The sequence below is a fragment of the Myodes glareolus genome, chromosome 8, assembly GCF_982192425.1.
Source record: "Myodes glareolus chromosome 8, mMyoGla1.1, whole genome shotgun sequence".
Lineage (NCBI taxonomy): Eukaryota > Metazoa > Chordata > Mammalia > Rodentia > Cricetidae > Myodes > Myodes glareolus.
Genome location: NC_142033.1, coordinates 36,667,213 through 36,686,384, shown reverse-complemented (window position 1 = coordinate 36,686,384; position 19,172 = coordinate 36,667,213). Strand labels below are relative to the sequence as shown.

At 36.0% G+C, this 19,172-nt stretch overlaps 1 protein-coding gene across 1 annotated transcript in view; it reads right to left on the bottom strand.

Moving 5' to 3' along the window:
* The window catches only part of Gabrg1 (gamma-aminobutyric acid type A receptor subunit gamma1), a 93,196-nt gene that overhangs the window by 28,525 nt on the left and 45,499 nt on the right, over window positions 1–19,172 (bottom strand). Inside the window, exon 3 of the mRNA XM_048415233.3 lies at window positions 5,178–5,245. Within this exon, the coding sequence (XP_048271190.1) occupies window positions 5,178–5,245 (68 nt within the window). The remainder of the gene's footprint in view (window positions 1–5,177; window positions 5,246–19,172) is intronic.

Below are 19,172 nucleotides of genomic sequence, written 5' to 3'. Positions count from 1 at the left end.
ATAATATTTTTTTTACAAAATAATTATTCTACATTTTCAATCTCCGTCTTTTTATGCTCACCTGATTTTTCTTGCCCAAATTATATTGCAGGACAAATATAAAGGCCTACCATGTTTTGGAAATTTTGATCATAGATGCCACATGTGTAACTTCACCATTACACTCCTTGTTCTTTTCTCCTTTATTTTCTTCCTTTCTCCCTCCTTTTTGAACTTTCACCCTGCCTACCAGGTTTACTGGTGACTGCATTACTAGACTGAATCCCAACTCCACGTCTGTTTTACAACATAGGAAAGCTACTCATTATCAATTTTCTTTCATAACAAGTGGCACTGGGCTCGCCATTTTAAATCAATATGGATTCATACATATATCTTGACATTTATATTTATCTACTTGCTGAAAGATCAGTCTCTTTTTTTCCAAAATAGAGCAACTTTTTTGATATTTTTTCATCTCTCATAGAAAGATGCCTTATATTTCTGAGAAGTAACTGCATAAATTTTTATAAGACAATCAACAATAAATATGATAAAGTCTAAAAAAATGAGTGTTGGGCCAATGTGATTGATCATCAGGTAGAAGTCTTTCTCATGTCATTCTAGCGACTCAAGTTTGATCTTCAGAATACAGGTCATAGGGGGAAGAACACAACAATTTCCACAAAGTTGACCTCTATACACACATCATAAATGCAAACAAAAGGCTTCAGAAACATAGAAAATAAGGTTGACAAAACAACACCAAAGGAGGTTTTATTCTAAGGCAAGGAAATTTTAAATTGTGGGCACTAATAACATGGCAAATGAGCACACAGGATCTAAGAGGCCAGGAGAAGGAGATGCTACTCATGTACAATTTTAATTTGTTTTTGATAGTGCTATATTAAAAATATGTTACATTCTTTTAAAATAAGATTTGTGGTAAAAAAAAAGTAGATTATAAGCAATTGGTGATAAAAGTTAATACAGATGCATGGGTAAGGAAACTCATCTGTGGTGGTAAGACTTTAAGTACCATAAAAGCCAAGGGAACAAACATAAAAGTCAAAAGTTCTGGTGTATTTCTTCAAATCTTACAGCTGTACATCATCCCCCAAGTACCAAAATCATTTTCTCCCCTCCACAGCACATGCAATCTGAGAAGAAGAAAAAAAATCAGTCTTATTCTTGTGCCACATTTCCTCCTCCTAATTTTTCAAGTTAATGTACTTGGCACAGTGACATTTCCTGTTTATATAGTAAAAGCAAAGAAAATATTTTCTTCGATGTGTAAAAGCTATATCTCAGGCTTTTTCTTCCTAAATGCAAAAGCAACTGAATAGAAGAAAGGAGAGACAATGGGACAAGAGTCAGTCTACAAAGAGTGGAGGTAATTTTGCATCTGCCTTTCTTATTCATAGGACAATACAGTGAAAATAAAACACATCATTTAAAAATTCTCAGCACAAATATTCAGACATAGACATGGGCACATACATATACTCCCAGTCTCCCCACCTCTCTCTCTCTCTCTCTCTCTCTCTCTCTCTCTCTCTCTCTCTCACACACACACACACACACACACACACACACACACCACAGTTTTGACAATTTCCCATTCCACTAAACACTTGAAAATAAACAAAACAAAACAAATTCTCTTCCTTGTGATTGCTGAGGGCCACCCTCTCCCTCCATTCCGTTTTGAACTGTGCTTCTGACTTTGCTGCTCTACTTGTACATTAGTTTAAATTTTTTCCTGGGTTTCCTTTGCTTTTGATATTAATTTGAAAATGATTGTGCTTGTTAATTATTTACAATATTGACTAGTATATTTTCACTTTCTTTAGTAAAATGACCCAAGCTTGTTTGTGCTGTTTGCCATGTAGTCTAATCTGTCAGTTTGTTATTCTGAAGTACAGTTCCACTGAGTCTCCAAATGATCTCTGAATTATAAACTTCACATCTGGATTCCTGTTCTCACCCACCTATCAGTTCTCAAAGCCAGTTAAAAATTCTATCAAGAAGGTCTATACAGTTTCAGAAACTGTATTCTTGACTACATGAGAGGCCAATCTTATGGCTAGGATAGCAGGGATTACGTTCAGCAAATGTGAGGTGTTTTCTCCCTCCTAACATGTTTGTAAAGGTCGCTTCTCCCTGTCTTTCATTTCCAGTGTTCCCACTGAGGAGCTCATATCCAGTGCATGTTTGTAATTGTCAGTTGAAGTTGTTTACACCAACTAATCTTCTGTTTAGTCCCCTATAGTTGTACATGAGCTCTTCAGCTTTCTCGATACCTACTTTTTGTTGACTTTGCTGCAGGAATAACTTTAACCCTTGATGTTTTTTATGCACAGGTCAAAAGGTATTTACGGGGCTATGGGTGATCAACAAAGGAAAATCATACCTACTTCTCAAAGACTGAAAATTCACTAGGCAGAATTTTTTTTTCATTTAATTAATATCATTTGACATTATGTTGCCTTCAGATCTGGGTATATCTGAATTTCTACTTATATTTAAGCATTTTAATTATAATGTAAGCAAATAATAATGCTTCTTAACAGTACTTAGTTTTTTTCAAACCTTCATTAGATATTCTGTATTCATTTTAGTGTAAGTTCTCAAAACAATAATTAAGAAAATTATCTATTAATTGACTGATCCATTCATGCAGTTAATATGAAATATCCCATTTTTACAGGAATATGATATGACAAATTCATAATCGAACCCTGAAACAAGGGGAAGAAATCTGTATTCAATTATGACAATAAGTTTTACTTCTTATAATGTGTTCCTTAATGTAGTAATCTTCCAAAGGAAAAAAAAAACATTTTTGTAACAAAGAAAATATCTGGTCTAAAAAGCAGTTACATGAATATTTTTGGCCTCACTGCAATTGTATGGGCAATTACTGAAAAAAAATGTGAAGCTACCCTCTTGTCTGTTGAATTGTGCTCACATCCTATTACTCGACTACACTCACAGCAAAACAATTTTGTTCATTTTATGAAATGTGAGTTTTGTTTGTCCTAAATTCCTTAGTTAAAATTATCTTCCACACAGGCTTCTTATTAGACCTTTTATGACTGTGATTTTCATTTTTCCCAGCATATTTAGTGTCAGTTTCAATAGCACTTTCATTTAATTAGCTTTTAAAAAGAAAGAGGTTAAGATAATTCTTGACAAAGACCTAGTTGTAACCCTGTCTTTCACCTGAGCGTTAGCCCATAATTAAGATCATTTTCTAGGTCAGTCCAATGTGGCCCCCCATTATCAACTCAAATCTCTTTAACAAAATCCTGTTCATACTCACTTGCCTTAAGGTGACTATTATATCCGTTATGGTTATGAAATGATCAGTTATGGTACTGTCCAAATGCTGGCATTGTGGTCATCAATGAAGACAGCTGTGGAAGTTAGTGCCACCATACTCAGAAGAACAGCTCAATAATTATTTGAATGCATGTATGTCTTTCCTGCATATATGTCCATGAAGTATTTGTGTGCAGTTCCCCTAAAAGAAGGTGTCCGGTATCATGGATTTTGAGTTATAGATCGTTATGAGTTTTCATAGGGGTGATGGGAATCAAACACAGGACTTCTGGAGAAGCAATCAGCATGCTTCACTGCTGAACCAGGAATAAGATAAACCGAGTATGGTGTAGTACTATTATGAGAAAGACAAACAGGCAGACTTAACCATATCATGCTACTTCTCCAGCTATGAAGAGGTTAATGAGCTAGGCACATAGTTCATTTGTAGACTACTTGACAAGCCTGTTTGGGACTCTAAGTTCTATCGCAAGAAAGCACCACATGTGAAAAACAATTGTGGAAATGAGTCTCTGTGTACATGTGCTTGGATATCCATAATTGCTTTTAATATGTAGTACTCATATCCACAAAGACACACAAAAGACAGTCAAACTGGCACATACACACATGTGTGCATACACAGACACACACACACACTTTCTTCAATTTAAATTTTTGATTTTTAAGCATTTCACTCATGAATACTGTATTTACATCACATCATATACATATTTTCAAAGAGAAAAGCAATTCTTTAAAAACATACTGAAAGAGACACAAACAGACAGAACATAGCAAGGGTAGAGCGAGAAAGTATCTACAAGCAATGCCCATGAAGAACTTACTTCTCCCCTGCATAGTTTTGAAGAGGTTTTCTCTGGCATAATCATCTGGTTGCTTACAGCAACCCAGGAAAACTAGACTATATTACAGCACATTCCTGACCCCATTCTGTAGACAAAGGGTATGGCTCCTAGAATGGGGTAATTGTAGCTTCCCTATAACATTAAAAAGTTTTTTCTTAGTTAAGTATTATTTAATTTATTCTTAATTCTAAATTTATTTATTTTTAATTAATAACTTTAATCAATATTGCTGGTATAAACTATGTGTTTTATTTGTTTTTTCCCTAAATGCCTTTTCAATCTCATAACCCTTTTCCATTGGGCTTCCTAATTTTTCTTCTTCCAGATTTCATCAGAGATCGACTTTTGATAGAACCAATAGTAATTATTTATGCATTATAAATGCAATCCATTGCAATAAGAAGCTACTAATTCTTCCATAAGGAGTGTTTTGATTCCACTGGCCAATACTTGACACAGTTTTCCTAGTTTGTTTTCTATTGTGGTAATAAAGACCACAACCAAATTCAGCTTGATAAAGAAAGTGTTTATTTGGCTCGCAGGTCACAGTCCATCACTGAGGAATGTAGCATCTGTAACTTAAAAAGTGTAAAACCTTTGTAGAAGAAATTTGAGCCTTGATCATGGAAGAATTCTGCCTACTACTGGCTTGTTCTCCATAGCTTGCTCCTCCTGCTCCTTGTACAACCCAGGAACACCTGCCAAGAGGTAGCACCGCCCAAAGTGCTACATGTGGGAAGTGAGTTTGGTCCCCCCACATTGATCATTAATTAAGAAAATCCCCTGCACACTTGCATACAGGTCAATCTGATAGTCCCTTTATCTCAATGAAGGTCCTCTCTGCTCAGATGATCTTGCTTGTGTCGAATTGGTAAGTTAACCAGTACAATAGTAATTACAATCTTTAAAAAAAATTGCTTCACCATAAACTATCTTAAATCACACACTTCATTTTTCTAGAAGGCAAGCACTCAGGAATCCTGTATTATAACAGGCTGTACTCACCATGTTTATTGGGTCAACTGGTCCAATGCTGTTTACATAAACATCAGTTTCAATTACTGTGGGCCTCACTGCAAAGTAACACAGAATGGTTTATGTTATAAAGATTTGTTCTAAAGAAACCTTAAATTTAGTAGTGAATCACATTTTATTATTTCAATCATAATCTATCTATTATGAATTATGACCGAAAAGTCTGTTAAAAAATCATAAACACTTTCATTTGAAATAAGTTATATAGATATAAATTAATGAGTTAACTAAATATTTCATGGGTATAATCTGAGGATATTATGGATGTCTGAAAACATCCCAACTAAATAAGAGTCTTTAAATTCAATAAAATTTTTAACATATTTCCCCTTGTTCTAGACCTTTAGAGTTAGAATATATTTTGTATATAATATTTATTATTATTTAAAGCTAATAAAGAGTTTGGTGGTGAGTGCTTAACAGCCTTACTCTCAGAAAGTAGAGGAAAAGGCCTTGATTTCTAGCTTTTTCTGATTTCTAGATGGTTAATTATTCCAAGATGGCTAATTAAATAGTGAGTCATTCCTCAATGACTAATTTAAATGTACACTGTGAAATCCCTGAATACAGAGTTGAGAAGGTAAATAGTCTCTACTGAGAGTCAGTTATGACATACATTGAAACCTATAGAATGGGTATCAAAAGAGACAATGTAAGATGCTGCTTCCAGGACTGACTTACATGAGGACCTGTTAAATATTCATTCACTCATTCATTCATTCATACTTTCTGTTTTGGTAACAATATTCCTTTTTCTTGTTGATAGTTGAATTTTACTGATGACCACCTAGATATATCTGTTGTTCTCATCTACCTTAATTTGTATGTTGCCTTTAGGGCTTCTCAGGTACTTTCACATGGTCTATCTGATCTTTGCATATCCCATCAAAAATGCACTTCAATGGCCAGCATTTTAAATGGTTACAAAATGATATAGTTTATAATTAAAGTTCATCCACTACAGTCTCAAATCTGATGATGATAGTGGTTCTTTGCTCCTTTTTAAACTTCCCTCTAATGAGATTTACCTGGTGTGGGAGAATTGTCTGTATTTTGTCAATCATATTTTAATAAAACGCTGATTGGCCAGGCAGGCAGTATAGACAGGAAAGCCAGACAGGAAGTAGAGGTGGAGCAAAGAGACTGGGAGTATTCTAGGAAGCTCCCTCTGCCACTCCTGCGCAAACCACCGAAGAGGCAGCATGTAACTTGCCCAGCTGAGAAAGGTACGGAGCCATGTGGCTAATGTAGATAAGGATAATGGGGTAATATAAGTTATGAGTTAACAAGAAGCCTGACCTAATGCACCAATCAGCTTTATAACCTTATGGAGTCCTGTGTGTGATTTCTCTTTGGGATTTGCCAGCTGTGGGGTACCAGGCAGGACAGAAACCCCAACAAGCCGGCCCCATCATGTTACATATGGTGCCAACGTGTGGACAACTGTATCCACATAAAGCCTGAGACAGCTTGGGAAGTAATTCTAGAACAAAATAACAGCATTATGCATGGTTTCTTGGTAGCAGCAATTTCTTGGGTCTGCTCTGCTTGCTAGAGGCAAGCAAGTGCTCTCATCTAAGAGAGGCTTCCTGACTTAGCTTTAGCTGCAAAATCCTGCAGCTCTTTTAAGAGGTCCTGCCACGAAACACTTAAATAGTGTTGATGAAAAGCTGAACGCATGCTTTTCGTGTTTTCAGCCGTAGCAGGAAAAAAGCTGTGCTTTTTTAAAATGCCGACTTTCTGGGCTGTCCTGTCAGGACAAACTCTGACTCTTTCAGGCAGGCCGGCTGACTGAGTGTGGTCTGTGAGCAGAATGCTGCAGCTTGCTTGCTGGATAGCAAGGACCTTGAAATGCCATAGAGTTGTGGCAGTAAAAATGGCTCCAGTGGTACCTCTACCATGAGTCTGGAAAGCTAAGAAATAGACTGGATCTAGCCGTCAAAGCCACGGCTTTAATCCTCTCCTTAAAGACTCATGTGGTCAGATAAAGAGAGATATACAGTAAAGAGAGATTCAAAGACAAAGAAAAACCTCTAAATATTTTACAGTGTGTTAAAAATATATGCAGGATAAAAGTTAAAGTTCTTAAAGTAAAAAGAAAGAAAGTAGTTGGGTGTGATGGTACACACCTTTAATCCCAACACTTGGGAGGTAGAGGTATATTGACCTCTGTGATTTCAAGGTGTGAGAGCAGACACCTTCAATCTCAATGCCTGGGAGGCAGAGACAGATCTCTATGAGTTTAAGGTGTGGTAGCACATGCCTTTAATCCCAGCACTGGGGAGGCAAAGACAGTGGGATCTCTGTGAGTTCAAGGACAGCCTGGTCTACAGAGTTATTTCAGGACAAAGATATATACAGAGAACCTGTCTCAAAAAGCCAAAAGTTAAAAGTAAAAATAAAAGAAATAGAGGTTGAAATAAAGCTGCATAAAGATGTAAAATAAACAGAGAATCTTGATACTGTATGCTATTATTCTCTCTTTGAATTGTTTGAATGCTGAGGAAGGAACAACAGCTGCTAAAAGACTTTTGTTTATAAATGCCGCTGAACTAACCCAAGATAGGTATTTTGAAAATACCTTGGCTTCAAAATTGAAGTCAAAAGGTATGGTACTTTGGAGAAGAGATTGTGCTTTTGTTTCCACAGAAAATAAGAGGCTGTGGATTCATTCTGAGTTACGAAAAATCCAGTATGATCAAGGAAGGCCACCTGAGAAATCTCCGACAGGAACAGATGGCCCAGATGTCTGAATTCTACATCCAGAACAGATTCAAGACTGCCGCCTGAGATGATCAAGACTCACAGGATACTCCAGTCAGGACTTGATTATAACTCTAAATTTTCTTTAGGTCCCCATAAGATCATCAGTGCCCCCAACCAGCAGGAATTAGCTTGAAATACTATGCCCACTTTCCCAACAAATGGACTATGGGTATTTTCCTTTGTTTTAAAAAAAAGAGGGAAATGGTGTGGGAGAATTGTCTGTATTCTGTCAATCATATTTTAATAAAATGCTGATTGGCCAGGCAGGCAGTATAGGCGGGAAAGCCAGACAGGAAGTAGGGGTGGAGCAAAGAGACTGGGAGTATTCTGGAAGCAGAAGCTCCCTCTCCCACTCCTGCACAGACCACCGAAGAGGCAGCTTGTAACTGGCCCAGCTGAAAAAGGTACCAAGCCATATGGCTAACATAGATCAGAATAATGGGTTAAGATAAGTTATAAGAGTTAACACGAAGCCTGACCTAATGGTCCAATCAGTTTATAATCTTATGGAGTCCTGTGTGTGATTTTCCTTGGGGTATGCTGGCTGTAGGGTACCGGGCAGGAACAGATACCCCAACAAGCCGGCCCTCATGTTACATTTACCAGAATAATTGAAATCTTCTTTTCTGTCATGAACAATAGCTTGACATAGTATGTTAAAAAACTACTCATAAAATCCATAATATAACATGTAGAGGATAATTTAGTTTTTATTTCAATAGCTTCTAGTTGAGAAACAAAGTATTCACAAAGTAGACCCAACTGAACAAGAATTGCAAGAAGATCCTTCATGTCTTCCAGAGAACTTGATAAAGAAGTATCTCCTTGAGGTTAGATGTTTGTGTGCAATCACAGCATGGTGTGAGCCATGTTTGTTCAGTTCACTTTTCTACCACTGTAAGCTATGGACACGTTCCCTTTCTGACCTGATATTCCTAACACATATTCAAGGACTGTGTGATTCTTCACTGGTTGCCTTTGTTGCTACAGAGAATCAAATCTGTCCATCTCAATATTTTTCCAATTTTATTCATCTATGTGGCAAAGCTCTCAAGCTACAAAATATTCACTGGGATTTGGTAAAATTCAGTGGAAAAACAGTGCTCGCAAACCATGATGTTTATTTTTTGAATATCCTGCAATGATTAGCATCAGCACTTGGAGAACCATTCATTCTCTACATATATTTGTTTATGTGTTTCCTCAGACAAAAAATTATTAAACAGTACACAGATTTACTAACTGGAAATATAAATAAGTCATTTTGAATTAGTTTAAAAGAAAGTTGCACTTTCAGACTGACAAAACACAAGAAGGGTAAATTAACTTTCTAGCCTCAGGTGGTTGTCTTAAATAAAAATAGGTTACATGATTAAGAGGAAATTTATATGAGAGTGATGACTTCTGAGATGAGTGCCTTTAATTGTCATTTATTTCTGTGAACTATTTACTGGAGGCAATAAATAGATAATTAAGCAAATTACAGCCAAGATTTAAAGGATAATTTTTATGAAGCCAATTAACAACAATATAACATGTTCCTTATTTGAATTTGTAAGTGTATTTATTGCCATTTCTAAGCAATTACAACTGATCTAAACACACAAATCTTTCATAATCCTATTTTTTTCATTTATACCCATAAATCAACAAATATTTGATTTCTACATTTAATGAACAACACTTAGCACTGGATCCTGCCTACAGTAGAAACAAAGAACTCGTTAGGGTATTTATTTTGCAAGACATGTTTATCATAGTAAAATGTAGGACTTCCATATGTTAAGCATTACCATAATTTGGGATTCCTCTCTGTGTGTTGTGATTACCATTAATGAATAAAGAAATTTCTTTGGACCTATAGCAAGGTAGAATTTAGGTAGGCTGGGAAAGCTAAGCTGATTGCTGGGAGGAAGAAAGACAGAGTCAGGGAGATACCATGGATCTGCTGAAATAGACATGTTGAAAATTTGCTGGTAGGCCATGACCTCGTGGTCACATACAGATGAACAGAAATGGGTTAAATTAAGATATAAGAGTTAGCCAATAAGAAGCTAGAGTTAATGGGCCAAGCAGGGTCTTAATTAATACAGTTTCTGTGTGATTATTTCGGGTCTAAGCTACCCTAGCAGCTTGGAACAAAATGAGTGCCCTCATCCAACATTATCCTGACTCTATAATATCAATATTTTCAAGCCTATTATAAAATGAAGCTGTGTTTGTTAGGCAAATATTAATTCTGGTGCTACATGGCATTCTGTTACTAGTAGAACTACTGACCAACATAATAAATCAAGGCCACTGTGGATCCAACAAGGGAAGTAACATTAGTTCAAGATAAAATAATTGCTGTTGATAGTGATATTCCAATTCTTATATTAGTGTTATATTAATATGTAAACCAATAGTTTGTTGTATAAGGAAAATAATTAAAAACGATATGTACAATATATTTTAGCTCCCAAGGTCCTTATGAGGAGCAGAAGGAGAGAGAGCATGAGCAAGGAAGTCAGGACCACGAGGGGTGCGCCTAACCACTGTGATGGTGGGGCTGATCTAATGGAAACTCACCAAGGTCAGCTGGACAGGGACTGATGGAGCATGTGATCAAACTGGACTCTCTGAACATGGCTGACAATGAGAGCTGACTGAGAAGCCAAGGACAATGGTACTGGGTTTTGATTTTACTGCATGTACTGGCTTTGGGAGAACTTGGTCTGTTTGGATGTTTACCTTCCTAGAACTGGATGGGGTGGTGGGGGCTTGGACTTCCCACAGGGTAGGGAACCCTGACTGCTCTTTGGACTGAAGAGAGAGGGGAAGGAGGAATGGAGGGAGGGGGAGGGAAATGGGAGGCGGGGAGGAGGTGAATTTTTAATAATAGTAATAATAATAATAAAGACCTTGAAAAATAAGAAAATGATACCAAGATAAAAAAAAATATTACGTGGTATAGGAGTTCCTTCAGCTTGTGTGTTGCTTTCATTGGTTAATGAATATAGAAGCTGCCTTGTCCTAGGCAGTTGATAGGGCAGAACTTAGGTGGAGAAAACAGAACTGAATGCTGGGAGGAAGGACAGAGTCAGAGAAGTCATGGATCCTCTGCTGGAGATGGACGCCAGTTAGAATCTCTGGTAAGCCACTGCCACGTGGCGATAAACAGATTAATGGATTTGGGTTAAACTAATATGTAAGAGTTAGTCAATAAGAAGTTAGAGCTAAAGGTCAAGCAGTGTTTTAATTAATACAGGTTTTTTGTGTAGTTATTTTGGGTGTAAGCTAGCCGGGCAACAGGGACAAACAAGGGCCACCTTCCCTCCTCCAACAATTGGCGCCTCTAACATGGTCAACTAAATCCACATAAAACCTGAGAGGACTTGAAAAAGGAATTCTAGAAGAAAAAATATAGAGAGTTCAACATGACTTTTTGCTGTTTGCTGATGGCCTGCCATAGCTCCTTTAAAAGAGATTTTCCTGATTCTGCAGTCACAGCAGGAAGAAAGTCAGTGCAGTTTTCAAATGTCAGCTTTCTGAGCAATGCTGCTAGCATGACCTCTGGCTCTTGTGGGAGACAGATCATTTGAACAGGGTTTGTGATAAAGTACTATGATGGATGTTCTTGGTTTTATTGTTGTTTTGGGGTTTTTTTGGATTGCTTGTTTGTTTGTTTGTTTGTTTTTTAAAGAGGGGGAAGTAGTGTGGGACCATGGTCTGCATTCTGTCAATTATATTTTAAATAAACATTGATTTGCCAGTAGCCAGGTTGGAAGTATAGGCAGGACAACCAGACAGGAAGTAGAGGTAAAAGAGAACAGGAGAATTCTGGGAAGAAGGAAGCCCATTCCTCTACAGCCCTGGCCCAGTCACAGAAGACACAAGATGTGACTGCCTTGCTGAAAAAGGAATTGAGCCATTTGGCTAACACAGATAAGAATAATTGGCTAATATAAGTTATAAGAGTAAATAAAAAGCCTGAGCTAAGGAGCCAATAAGTTTATAGTTAATGTAGACCCCCTGTGTGATTTCTTTGGGACTTTATGATTGTGGGAACTGGGCAGGACACAATTATTAATAAGAAAATAGTCTCTATGTTTGTTTATAGAAAATGGGCAATTTTCTCTTTATCCTCCTTGCTTTATAGTGCTGACAAAAATGTTCAATTAACGGTCATAAAATGTATATTTCCTAACTTTGAATCTATTTTCTAAATCTAAATATGGAAACTATTGCCTGATGGCATTAATCAGATCTTTTAATCTAAAGCCCTACAGAAGATGAGGAAATATGAATGTGAAATGTAAAGAAAATATTTCAAGCTAATTTGGAAGGCAAGCTTAATTATTATAACATTCAAAATACAGAATTAACGAAAATAACCATAAATCTGTCACAGTGACTTATTGCCTCTATGATTAAGTTATATTATTAAGATTGTTTATAATCAAAATTACTCAAAATTAAAAGTTTTTAAAAGTTGGAAAATACTTTTTCTTGGCATCATGTTATTCATCCAGAGTCAGGTAACTGCAGCATTTCTAGGAAATTTGAAAGGAAAAACTATTCCAGCCCAATCCAGAGAAGTGCAATTTAGAGGGAATGTCATCTGGGCTCATTAAATGATTTTTAACAGTCAGCAGAGATATTGTTCAATTCATCAATACACAGAGATATCAAATATATTCTATGTCACAGTCTCACAATAAATAGGAAACCCATGCACTGACAATAAAAACTACCTTTTTTATAGAGAGAAGATTTTAGAGAAGTCTGCATAAGTTTTTTAAGGTTTTTTCTTAGCTGTGGTTTTAAATATTCTTTTCTGGGCTGCTAAAAATTTAATTAAATTTCTAATTTTATTGGGGAGATTATAATATATTTACAGCATTTCTTCCTTTCCTTGCCTCCCTCCAACCTCTCTGATAACCAGCACTCTTCTTCAAACTCATGACTTCTTTTGTCACTAATTGTTATCACATGCATGCATGCATGTGTATATACATATGTATTCCAAAATATGATCTGTTCCCAGTAGACCTTTCCTGTGTGTGCGTTTTCAGGGATGTGAAAGACTACCTCTCACTCTCTAGCCTTCCCTCAGTTTCCTACAGTGCAATGTATAGGATTGAGGCCTTGTGGGCCTTTTACCATCGACTTTGGAATGCCTTGTTCAGTTCACATTGGGACTAAATATTCTTCTATAAACATACACCAAGACTGTAAAAGACATCACAGAAGGAGTGAATATACAGAAAGAACAGCCATTCAGGACAACTTAATCATACACCAGACGGAAAGTAGAGCACAAATTATACTTAAAAGGTGTATTAGCTAGGTAGTATCTCTACAGCAAACTCTAATCTTGTATTCATAAACTCTATTGTTCAGTCTCTCTCAGATTGTTTCAGTAAAGTACATATCTTTTTAAAATAAATGTTTTGAATATATAGTTTGCATTAAAATAGTCCTGCTGCAACCTGTATGTATCTTTTTGTGCATTTTCGTTTGTTAAGGCAGTTTATTTAAATCAAATAATAATACTTGGAAGAAAGTTTTACAGACTTTTCTTATCAAAATAGTCTTTAAGACAATGAGACCATAGAGTTGAATGAGACATTTTAGGTAAAAATAAGCTTATAAATTATATTTTATTTAAAAATAATTTGGTGAAAGATTAAATTATTGTTTACCAATGGTGCGAAGCCAAATTACTTTCATGAAAAGAACTGTGTCTAATCACTCTTAGGCAATGATTGTTATCACATTCTCAAATTTCCCAAAATGCAAATTTTAGTTACTATGCTATCCTTAAAGGTTTATGAATCTTTGCTTAAAGTTTACTGAAGGAATTAAATATTTGTAAAATACCTCTCCAAGGAACTATTTTATCTCTCTCTCTCTCTCTCTCTCTCTCTCTCTCTCTGTCTGTCTATCTATCTACACACACACACACATATATATATATGTATTAATACATATATAATATATATTAGATAGAGATGTGCACGTCAGGCTTATTTAATAGGTTTTTGCTAACTTACTGTGATAATATATTTTAGTATTTATTTAATACAAATCAGTTAGAGTCACAAAAAAGTCAAAAGCCATAGTTGCTATTTCCCCAGAGCCTTAACCTATAAACATATGACTGAAATAATTGGAAAAACAGTCTCAGTAATCAATATCAATATATTAGTATTACTATTATAATTCTGATTGTTGTACAGTGCATGCATGAAATTAAACTAAATACAAATATATGTTGATAACCTCATATACTTGTATATGAAAATCTCAATATACTTTGGATGTAACTTCACAAAATAATGCAGAGATAAAAAAAATCAAGGGAAACAAATGTTATAAAATGAAAGCACAGTCAAGTTAGTGATCACTGTTAGGAATTATTGAAGAATCCATGTATTATTAAAGACTTTGAATTAGTGATTTATCCTCTTTCAACAAAGAAAGCTTTAGGTTCATATCACATCTTGTACTACCTTACTAATGTGAAGAGAAAATAGGAGTGAGAGCTGTTGAGACAGCTAGGATTTCTCTGTAATAAGGGAAAGGGCATGGAATGGGATTCGGCATTCTGCGTGAAACTTCTCCAAGCATCTGACATCCCAAAGTTGTATATATGATACTACAAACCAAATATGAACAGTTGTGTGAAATAATTATGATAATTCAGAAAAACTTCAGTTACTTTCTGTGCTTCCAAGAAAGCTGGCTCTGAACACATATCTTAAGACTAGAAAATTAAAGAACTACTGCTCAGTAGAAAAAATATCCAATGATAAAAAACTTCTAAAACACTGATAATTTATTAAGATTAATCAATAATCATTAATTTCCCATGTTTCTAGGAAGAAAAGAGGAATAATCTCAATGTGGCCAAAGCATTGATTAAATAAATGTATATAATCTGTCTTAGGTTTCATCATTTTCAGCAAAACAGTAGACTAGCAAAAAGCAACAAATAGTACAGAGAACACAGATAGGGTCTATGTTCAAATTTCAAAACATGTTTCCGGGAAAAGACAGAAAGAGAGATAAAGAAGAAAGAAGTGAGACAAGGAATGAGGACAAATTCTGTTAGAAATACCTCAAGCACAGTCTCACTCTGTGTAGACTTTGTTTCTGCCCACAGAGTGAAACCAAGTTTGTGAGAGATGGGAATCAGTAACAAGCTTAAGACTGATGTGAAAATCCCATTAAAGGGAACCTGTGTACCATCCATATGAAGGTACTTAAAACTGTGCTCTGAGGCTAGAACAAATAGTAAGAGGAAAGAAATCTAAGACTAACTGTGTTATAAAAGAACACTCTTCAAAACAAGGTGTTTCTGGACAAAGCCCAGTATTAAAAATGAAAATAGAAACATGCTTTAAAAAATAGATGGAAAAAGAACAAAATGAGAATTATGTATTTCTATAAGAAACAGAATCCAATAATTTAAATGCCATTCAATCCTCTTCCAACACAAAAGAAACACCACCATCACACCCACTAAGTCCATTAAACTTTTATAAGTGACCATATAAGAACATCAATGGATTGAAACTATAAAGCTATGGAAAATATCTACAAAGCACAAAATAATTAGACAAAAGAAATACTGCAAAAAAAGATTTAAGAATCACTCTAATCAAACTATGGAAAAATGCTTACATACAATAAGCAGTAGAAATTTCAGAGAAACATACTCAGAGTAGCTGCTTGTATTTAACAAGCTTTGGAATATGATAACCACTCTGAATCAGAAATTCAGGTAGTAACCCTGGGGTGCAGTTACTGTCCTTTAAGTCAAGAAACGGAAGATGGCTGGAGAACTGTGTGAAACAGACACAAAAATGGAATCACACATGACCAATGGTGAATACAGGAAAAAATTAGTAATAGACTGTAGTCACTAAAAAGAGTTAAATACAATATAAATACATGGCAAGTAATTGTTATTAACTTATCTATAATAATATTGATAAAGAAATCAATATATCAGATTAGAAATAATAATGGAGCAGTATGAAATAAAAAAAGTTCTTCCTGGCATTTTAAGAATAATTCATTAGTCTTTAAAGAAAGAAATTATTAAGTGTTTGGGAGAGAGGTTAACCAAACTGGGCATTTGATAGTAATGCTATTCTTTTAAAATTAATTTTTGTTAATTTCAGGAATCTCCAGAAAGAAAAACTTAAGATAAAATGCAATAAAGCATTTAATTTTTAACACTTTTCAAAAGAAAGAAGCCAAGGGTGCCAGAGATGAAATACCTGACCAAGAAGAAAGTCAGCAGAGAAAGGGTGAACTCCAGCTTTTGCATCTGTATGTTCTACACTTAAAGACCAAGTCAACAGAAAACGCTTTCCACTCATAAACAACGTATGGAAAGTCTACTTACAAAAGCAATGACTCCAAAAAATTTCAAAAATAATGGAAAGGATTAATAAATGGTAAATATTTAAACTTAAATAATGCAGAAAACCCTAAAATATTACAATGAAATGAAAGCTAATTTGAAAATAATGTTTTCTGTGAGGTAACAGAACAGGTAAAATAAAATACTAGTGAATATTATTGAGACTACATATCAACTGAACAAGCAGAGGGTAGTTACCTTTATAGGCTTAGATATTATGAAAATAATGTGTAAAGCAAAAGTCATGTTATGGTAGAGTATGTAATGAAAAGATGATTTTATAAATCAATAATGGGGGTGGGGGGTGGAAGTAAGGGAAGATGGTCAAGGAGAGGGGAGAGGGGGAGGAATGGGGAAGGCTTGGAAGAATGGGAGGGGGGAGGGAGGAAGGATGTTTGGGGGAGCAGGGAGGTTTATATCTCAGCTAAGGGAGCCATTTTAGGGTTTGCAAGAGACTTGATTCTGGAGGGGTTCCCAGTAAAAATTAAATAAAAAAAATAAAAAAAATTAAAAAAATTAAAAAAAAATAAAAAAAAAAGAAAAGAAAACGCTTTACTGAGTCAGGTAAGCCAGACCCAAAAAGAGGAATATGGTATGTATTCACTCATAAATGAATTCTAGCCATAATTAAAGGTCTTTGAGCCCATTATTCGTGATCCTCCAGAAGCTGGATAGGAGGGTGAACCTGAAGAAAATTCAGGTAGTTTTCCTCCTGGAGATTGGAAATAGACAAGAGTTACAGGTAACCTCGGGTGCATGGGGGGATAGGAGGGTTGTTGGAAGGGGAGAGGGTTAGAGAGAAGGGAGCAGGGGAGGAATGGGGAATGCTCGGGGGAACTGGGAGGGGGGGGAGGAAGGATAGATATGGGATCAGGGAAGAATATATCTCAACTAAGGGAGTCAGTTTAGGGTTTACAAGAGACTTGATTATAAATGGGATCCCAGGTCCAAGGAGAGATCCCCAGATTGTTCTCTGGACAGAGGAGAGGGTGCCTGAAACGGCCTAGGCCCATAACCATACTGATGAATATTTTGCTTATCACCATAGATCCTTCAGCTGGCAATGGATGGAGATGGAGACGGAGACCCACATTGGAACACTGGACTTAACTCCCTAGGTCCAAACGAGAAACAGAAGGAAAGAGAACGTGAGCAAGGAAGGCAAGATCAGAGGGAACCTTCATCTGACGATGGATGGCGATACAGATGGAGACCCACATTGGAGCACCGGACGGAGTCCCCCAAGGTCCAAATGAGGAGTAGAAGGAGGAAGAACATGAAAAAGGAAATCAGGACCGCGAGAGGTGCGATTACCCACTGATACAAGGGGACTGATCTAATGAGAGTTCACCAAGGCCAGTTGACTGGGACTGAACGAGCACGTGATCCAACCAGATTCTCTGAATGAGGCCAGATTCTCTGAATGTGGCTGGCCCAGAGTCTTTCTGAAAAGCCATTGACAATGACACTGGGACTTATTTCCTCTGCATATACTGGATTTCTGGGATCCAATCTGTTTGGATGCTCACCTTCCTGGACCTGGAGGGAGGGGGGAGGAGCTTGAACTACCCACAGGGTGGGAGACCCTGACTGCTCTTGGGGATGGAGAGGGAGGAGAGGAAGGAATGGGGGGAGTGGGAGGGGGTTGGGAGGAGGAGCGGAAATGGAGACTTTTGTATTTTATTAAACTTTGAGAAAAAAATAATTCTTGCTACAGTGGAAAAGGAAAAAAAATGCTTGAAACACTAAGGCTACTACGATTAAGTGGAGCACATGTAAAAATAAACCACGTGGAAAGTACTTCAATTATTCCTGGAGTTCATAAGGTAAATATGGAGAAATGGAGAGTCAATCTACATCTTATTTTAGCCAATGCCAGTCTAAAAAGATGTCAGTTCTCTCAAAGAAAATTTACAAATGCAGTACAACTACAATAAAATTATCACGGATTTTAGGACAAATATATTGGTTGTAAAGTTGATACTTTCAGGCATAAATGCAAGAGTTACCCAGAAAACTCAGAAAATTAAAGACATCATAAAATTATGATGATATTTGCCTTAAAATATATTAATGCAAATGGTTTAATCTCCATATCATGCTTATTATCCATGGTTAATGCTCTGTTGATGTATAAAAACAATATACTAGAGAATAAAAATTAGAATCAGATACTTAAAATATAATTACAAATAAGAAAATCTCAAGTAATAAAATAACACATGATTCTGAGTCAGTGAAATAACAATTTGAAATGTAGCTAAATTATGTGGGAGTTTTGTCGCTGTGCTGCTTTCATTGGTTAATGAATAAAGAAACTGGCTGGTCATTATTCATTTATAAGTATTTATAAGTAGAACAGAACTTAGATAGGCAGAGAAAACTAAATGGCAGGCTGGGAGAAAGAAAGCAGAATCAAGGGACTCATGCCATGGATCCACCGCCAGAGAGAGACATGCTTTGACGATAAGCCACTGCCATGTGGTGATACACAGATTAATAAAAATGGATTAAATTAAGATGTATGCCTTATCCAATCAGAAGCTAGAGCTAATGGGCCAAGCAGTGTTTTAATTAATACAATTTCTGTGTGGTTATTCGGGGTTAAGCTAGCCAGGTGGCCAGGACAAACAAACGGACCCTCCTGTTACAACTAGATTTAGAATTTATACCAAACCCAGGAATTTATTAAAATACTCTTGTATTTAAAAATAAAAGCATATAATTGTGTATGACTTGTTCATTCATTAGGAAATTTGCTTTCAAATATATATATATTG